This window comes from Glycine max, chromosome 10 (genome assembly GCF_000004515.6).
Source record: "Glycine max cultivar Williams 82 chromosome 10, Glycine_max_v4.0, whole genome shotgun sequence".
NCBI lineage: Eukaryota > Viridiplantae > Streptophyta > Magnoliopsida > Fabales > Fabaceae > Glycine > Glycine max.
The window spans coordinates 44,747,734-44,754,653 of NC_038246.2; the positions used below are offsets into that span (position 1 = coordinate 44,747,734).

At 34.2% G+C, this 6,920-nt stretch overlaps 1 protein-coding gene across 7 annotated transcripts; it reads right to left on the reverse strand.

Moving 5' to 3' along the window:
* Window positions 1–1,213: 1,213 nt before the first annotated feature.
* LOC100781129 (probable alkaline/neutral invertase D) lies at window positions 1,214–6,362 on the reverse strand. 7 transcript variants are annotated; one of them, XM_006589381.4, is made up of 5 exons: window positions 5,919–6,362; window positions 4,948–5,375; window positions 3,572–4,003; window positions 2,624–3,185; window positions 1,214–1,945 (listed from the first exon to the last, which is right to left on the reverse strand). In XM_006589381.4, exons 2-5 carry the CDS (start codon window positions 5,323–5,325, stop codon window positions 1,650–1,652), a joined length of 1,668 nt encoding a protein of 555 aa, XP_006589444.1. In that variant the 5' UTR covers window positions 5,326–5,375; window positions 5,919–6,362; the 3' UTR covers window positions 1,214–1,649. The 7 variants fall into 7 exon arrangements, with proteins under 7 accessions (XP_006589444.1, XP_006589445.1, XP_014618806.1 ...); XM_006589382.4 differs by having other exon boundaries at window positions 6,223–6,361; XM_014763320.3 differs by having other exon boundaries at window positions 4,948–5,338; window positions 5,919–6,359.
* Between the last annotated feature and the right edge of the window lie 558 nt (window positions 6,363–6,920).

A 6,920-nucleotide genomic window follows, 5' to 3' on the forward strand; every position in this document is an offset into this window, starting at 1 on the left:
GTCAGTTGTTTCAATCCTATTGGCTTAATTTTATTATCCAACCATATTCGTATTCAAGTCAAAGTCAATTCAATATTACTTTTCTTGCTATATGAGAGAAAGAAAAGTAGGAAAACTAAAATCGACTACTTAAGTACTTGGAAGTTGAAAAGGAGTTTTTCATAGCATCAACCAACAGACCATAAGAGAGACCCACAAACAGGGAGGATGGCAAGTTTGTCCTTTTCAAAATACCAAACCTAGCTTAGAAGTTAGCACATGTAGTCCTTTTTTACGCTGTCTTTGGTTTAGTGAATTGAATAAGGAAGAAACGAAGATAGACGAACAATCAGCCTTTTAAAATATTTTCGAATGGAAGACAAATGGTTTGTTTAGATAAATTTTTCCTTAAGAACTTACAAGAGAATAAAACAAAAAAGAAAAAATCAATAAGCTATAATTAGCTTAAGCATTTTTTTAAATCAGCAATTAATTTAAGCATTAATTAATTTGTAAAAATTCTTATTAGCTTTCTCTAAAAAAATAATTTTATATATAAACTGATTTTAGCTTATAAAACTTATAGAGAGAAGTTTACCAAAACATGTCCAAAGTGTTAAGACCCACATTAAGGAAGGAACAAATATTTAAGAAAAATCTGGCTTACAAAATATTTATTTTCATATGGAAGACAAAGTGGTAAGACCCATGTTAATATAAAATCCATCTATTTTTGCACGGAATACAAATAGTAAAAAAGATAAATTATCCTTATTCTTTCTTAGAGATTTTCATGTCATTTTATATATTATTTTTTTTCTTTCACTAAGAAATAAATAAATAATTTGAAGTAAGACACCGAAAAAGTTCATCAGAGTATGTATAAAACCCTAAAGAAACAAATTAGCATGCAAAAATAATAATTTAAAAAATAATATTCTGTATAATTGAATAAGTTTACAACATTAGATCTAAAAACTATTTTAGTTCAATGATAATTTTCAGTTTAATATTTCAGATTAATTAAACTGATTAATGAACAGTAACTACGATCAAGTCAATAAATTACAAGGAAATTTCTATTTGTGCAAAACATTAAACTTGCTCCTTCTAAAATGATACCTCGCAAGAAAACTAATTGGCACCATAAAGAGCAAAACAATAATAATAAAGCAACACAAAGGTTCCTGACTAAAAATGAAAGCCAAAAAAACTCAATGAAAAGTACACTGTATTCACGAAAATTAGTAAAAATAATCATAATTTACCATATTTTTTTAGCAATGTGGACAGTAGACCTAAAGTTCCATATGAAAAAGCTAATACTTTCTGTTCTAGGCCCTTTTTCAAAGAAGCCTTATTGACAACTAGGAAACACAATAAAAATGAAGAATGTTTCATAATTTCTCTTCTTACTAATTAAATCCCACGCAACAAGTGGGACGGGTAGCATTGAACTTAGCAAACATGAACTGAAGTGTCTTTTTACTTATTTGGGAAAAGCACGATGCCAGTCTCAGCAGCAGCTATTTTACACAAGCCAAACTTTCAATCAAGCCTACGAGGAAGGGAATCACCAAGAATAGTGCCGTGTATTGAAAACAACAATATCTCTCACCTTCTAAGTTTTTCGCTATTTGTTTTTTATACTATTTATCTATCACCTGAATTTAGCAAGTCCAAGAAGATGATCTTTTAATAACCGGTTTCATCTGTTTGTCCTCTTCAAGGGAAATCATCCCCAAGTGTGAGGGGTCCTCCAGCATCATCTTTGCAACCAGATAACCTGCAATAGACCATGTTTGGTATTTTCTTGCCTGTTTGCCAATATATCTCCCAAGTTTACCATCATAATATTCGGGCCACCCATCCTTCAGTAAACGACTCTCAGCAAGTTCGATCGCACGTCTTGCGATCTGTGGTCTACCCGTTTTGATACAAGCAGCTGTTACTAGCCACAGGAGCACTGCACACAAGCCAAAAACAAAGCAAAATGAAGAGTTATTAAACAAAAAAAGGCCACCAAAACAATGTTGATAATTTCATTCCATAACATGCGGAAAGAATGGTGAACAATGCTTCTGGTAGACATAGACCTACAACTCATTGAGAACAATAAATAAAAATATGGCTAACAAGTAATAAGAACAGTTTTACCCACTTTCAATGTGGTTTTACAGAAAAGATTAAGAGCCCGTTTGTTACATCTATTTTTTTCCATGAAAAACACTTACATTTAAAAAAATATCACTTTTAAAATTTACTAGTGTTTTTTGTTTAGGCTTTCTTAAAAAAAGTGTTTTTAAGCAAACATAAAAAGGTGATTTATTTTTTTAGAGATTTCATGAGAAGCAAAGTAATTTTTCAGTTAGATTTAGGGAAAAATAAAATCTAAAAATATAATGTTTCTGGTTATTTTAAGAAGTTTTCAATAGTTCCACACATCCTGCCTTTCTGTACTTAGTTAATGGCAGGCATTATCTGTGAAACTGAGATATGGCAACACACATGTGGCTCAGTTAGCACACCTAAACACACCTACCAGTCAATACCCAAATAACCAAATCAAGTGAAAAAGCTAGCAAGACCAAACCCCACGTTAAATGCATTTTAAAGTTTGAATATGTGAGCAGAAAGGAAGAACCTGGCCAAGATCCTCCATTATGGTAACTCCATCTGGTATTTTTGGGATCACAACCAGTCACAATTTGCCACTCATGGCTCTCTATTGCCGGATAGGATATTTTTAGGGGCATTTCTCCAACTAATTCATCCCAGCGAGATTCAATAAGATCCATGATAGCCATTGATTGCTCGGGAGTTGCCAGAGAAGATAGAATTGCAACACAATTTCCTAAAGCAAACCATCGAAAATCCATCCGGGCTGGACTAACATTTCCAATGAAGTAGCCCCCGCGCATTGGCATAAAGTCAAATACCCAATCTGGGATTGAATCAGGAATAACATTAAACTTATTTACAGCAGTATGTGAGTACTCCTCAGTCTTATATCGATAAATGTCATTTAGTTGTTGGAAGTCGAGCCAAAAGTAACTCCGCATATGATAACTTAGTGCATGCAAACGCTTCACAATACGCTCAACACATTCCTTCCCTTCGGCGTCATCCTGTTTCAGCATTGACAAAGCACATCTCAATGCCATGAAGAAAAGTGCTTGAATCTCTATTGGATAACCATAAATACCCTGCAAGAAAAAAGGAAGAGGACGAAACAATTAATAAAATATGCAAGTTCTTCAAAATCAGTCAAATAAGAATGAAAGCTTAACTCCAGGGAGCTTGAAAATACATATAATTTATAAACAGTTTAGATGTGATACCCCTGTTAGTGTAAAAAAGGTTTTACACCATCATGCAATAATCTTTTGCCAAATCATTTAAAGAATTTAACATAGCAGAAGAGCAAGACTTGTAAAAAACAATTCTAATTGCATTTGAATCATCTGGCATCATCAAATGGCTAACTTTGTTTATAAATCATAACCAATGGAATGCAACAAAAATCATTTTTATAGCCAGATAACAAGCAATATTAATTATCTTAGACAAACAGCCGCAAATTATGTCTTACCATTCTTCGATCAACCATGCAACATCCATCAGCACAAAGCAAAGTTGGAAATGTATCAAAACCCTCTGACAAGCATAGAGTCAGTATAAGTTTCATTCCCTTTTGACAATCTGGTGATTCAGCTAAAGATAAATCCCCTGTGGACTTCGTGTACGCACGAAGTAAAATGATCCACCAGAATCCAGAATCAACTGGAGCAACTCTTCCAATTGCACTTTCACCAAAATCTGCAATAAGAGTGTCTGTTTTCCTAATGGGATCATGAAGGACTTTGAAACTAGCTGGCATCACACCTTCACCAAGCTTAAACCGATCTACTCTTTTTTCCCACCCCTGAAGATGCAGTGTCTTCAACAAGAAGTTCCTGACTATCTCTGGTTCACCATTCATCAAAAAGGCTAGAGCACTGGGCACAAAATCACGAACAAAAACCTAGAAAAAGATTATTTAAATAATAAATATCATACTCTTTCTTAGAAGACCCCCACGACGGTTTGCCGGGGGCTCCATTAACACAAAACCTGAGTTTCTCCTCTTAATCAACAACTATAAAAGCGCAGAAACAATTGATTATGCATGTTTAGACAAAGGGATATGAAAAGTAACTATAAGTTCAAGTGCTAAAAATAGCTGAGACCGCCAGGAGATTATGGCTATTGAGAACCAATGCCTAATGGTGCCAAAAGCTGTTGGCAGTTAATACTTAATACTATCTTTTAATACTTCAGATAGATTTTTCACTAGCATTCATCTAAACATTGTCATTTCCAAAATGTGAAGGGGAGCTAGGTTGTATGTTAAAAAAATGAATTGCCATACTTAATGAAACATTCAACAACTACAACATTCATTTCTGTTAATCTTCAGGAATAAAGGGGCTTTCAGAATATTTCCATCTTAAACGTTCAGTCAAATATATGATAGAGCATCTGTTTATATTTGTTGTAGTACTATTAGATTCATTACATTCAAGCATTTGGGTAATTATGAAGCCTAAACATAGGCTATCATGTTAAGTTATCACATATCATACGTCCTGTAAAATTTGCAGCAATCTGTAAATTGTACGATGTTTCAGGTTCAAAATGCCTCTGAAAACTTGTCAATAATCAAAGAGCTTTTAGTGGTTTTAAATTAAACGAATACCACGCAATTAAATGTAAACTTGTCACACATGCGCAAATGTACTAGAATTCAATTTCAAGTACTCTAGAGTGTCATTATTTTCAAATTACAGTAATAAAGAAGCATGTTAAGGGCAACTTAGTTCATCATAGCTCTAGACCATTCAGTTTCCATACATTGCATTTTTCAAAAAAATTGTACACACCCCTAAAATTGGAATATGACATTTCAGTATAGTTTGAGGAATTCACCTGATCATAGTTTAGAACTTCCTCTGATTGATGATCAACAGCTGCAATTGTGCCAACCGGTTGGCCTCTAAAATAGACTAGAGATTTTCTGAGGGATTCCCAGGCATCGGCGACCATGGGGTGAGGCTCAAACGAGTTCCGTGTAGACGAAGCAGGTGTGTTAAAACCAGATCTTCCCCCTGGCGAATAAGTGTCATAGTTATCCAAGCCCGCTCTCGCAAGACCAATGGAGAGTTCACTGAGTGACCTCTCATCAAACGATCTCTGTCTCTCAATGTTCAACTTTGGTTTCTCAAGCAAACGTAAGAGATCGGAATCATCCAAATCAGGGATAGAGCAGTGAGAACTGATTTTCCTCATTCCCATATGGCCGTCCATTTTCTCAACTTCTCTAATAACGGAACGATTATATCAAAAATAGATACTATCTACAGACAAAACAACAATATGAGCCAAGGTCAAATGCAAAACAGAAACAAACATGTATTAAAAAAAATCAGAAAAAATAACTAATAAAAGAGCATAAAACCAATGACTGAATCAGAAACGCAAAGCACAATCACGAGTCACAGTCAAAATGATTATAAACTATTATATACGTAACCTTTCGAAAATATTACGCTCCAGGAGAAGAGTGGAAAATAAAATAAAATAAATACATCTCAGCACATTTTCGGCAACACGAAACATCACCTTCGACTCCGACAATCCAATCGAACACAATAACCAAATGATAAATGGCGCATTAAAGGAAAACAAGCAACAGATCAAGATCCAAGGGGGAAAATCACCATTATCACGCAAATCAAACAAGACAAAAAAGGCGAGAGAAAAAAACAAATCACGCATGAAAGTTAAATTCAGCTGCGACGCAGGAATGAGCGCAATTGATCGTTGCACAGAAAAAGAGACAGATCTGAGAAGACGAAAGGGAAATAAACGGTAGCTGAGATGTAAAACGGGGAGAGAACCTGAAGGAGGACGGCGACGGGGGAAGAGAGTGTCCGGCGGAAACGACGGTGACTCGCCGGCGATTTCGCCGGAAAACGGGGCGCGGAGAGAATGGCAAAACGGAGAGAAAGAGAAAGAAAAAAATGAGCTATTTCTCAGAAGCTGCTATTTATAGAAGGAGAAGAACGGTAGAAAGGCTGTCCTGGAGAGAGTGCAACCAACGGACCGTACCGTCCTACCCCGCTTTTCTATTTTCTTTAATTTATTTTTATTTTTATTTTTATTTCTATTTCTGACAGTTCGATACCGTGTAAGAGGTTTTACCGGTAGCAGCCGGTAGTAGGACGAGGGGGTAGCAACACCGTCCACGTGGGCGAAACACGCCGTTTCTCCGAATGAGATCTCTCCCACACTTTCCCCTCTTCTTTCCTCCGATATTGTGAATTCAAAAGTTGGGAATGGGAGATTGTATCGTGGCATGTGTGTATTTATATTTTCTTATGGGATATTATTTGGGAATTAATTAATTGGGTAGGTGGGTGGATTTCGGAATTATTTTTTATGTGCCAAGATAGTTACATTTCAACTTGCATTTCTCCTCGTGTTATAAAAAATAAGCTTAATTAATATTCTAGTCTTTAAATTTGGGGTATATCTTTTTAGTTTCTGAAATTTTAAAATATTTTTTTAGTTCTTGAATCTTGATAATTTGTTTTTTAGTTTTTGACACTTTATGATAATTTTTAGTATTTTGTAACAATTTTTTAAGTATTATAAAAGTTTTAAAATGTAAATTCAAGCAGTTAAAAAATAAAAACTAATTTACGAAATCTAAAGATGACCATAAAGTATCAATTTATTATACTAGAAACTAAAAAGAATATTTTATTAAAATTCAAGAAAAAAAATTAAAATTTTAGAAACTAAAAAAAACACATATCACAAATTTAAAGAATAAAAAAATAATTAAACTGTTTAAAATTAGTTTTGATATCAAAGATCAATTTTTATACTTATTTTAA

Bases quoted from the DNA above. Each gene is read 5' to 3' on its own strand.
- LOC100781129 (XM_006589381.4), bottom strand. From the start codon at position 5,325: ATGGACGGCCATATGGGAATGAGGAAAATCAGTTCTCACTGCTCTATC. The intron at 3,186-3,571 runs GTAAGACATAAT...TTTTTCTTGCAG, and splicing joins GCATGGTTGATCGAAGAATG to GGTATTTATGGTTATCCAAT. The intron at 1,946-2,623 runs GTTCTTCCTTTC...GCTTGTGTGCAG, and splicing joins TAATGGAGGATCTTGGCCAG to TGCTCCTGTGGCTAGTAACA.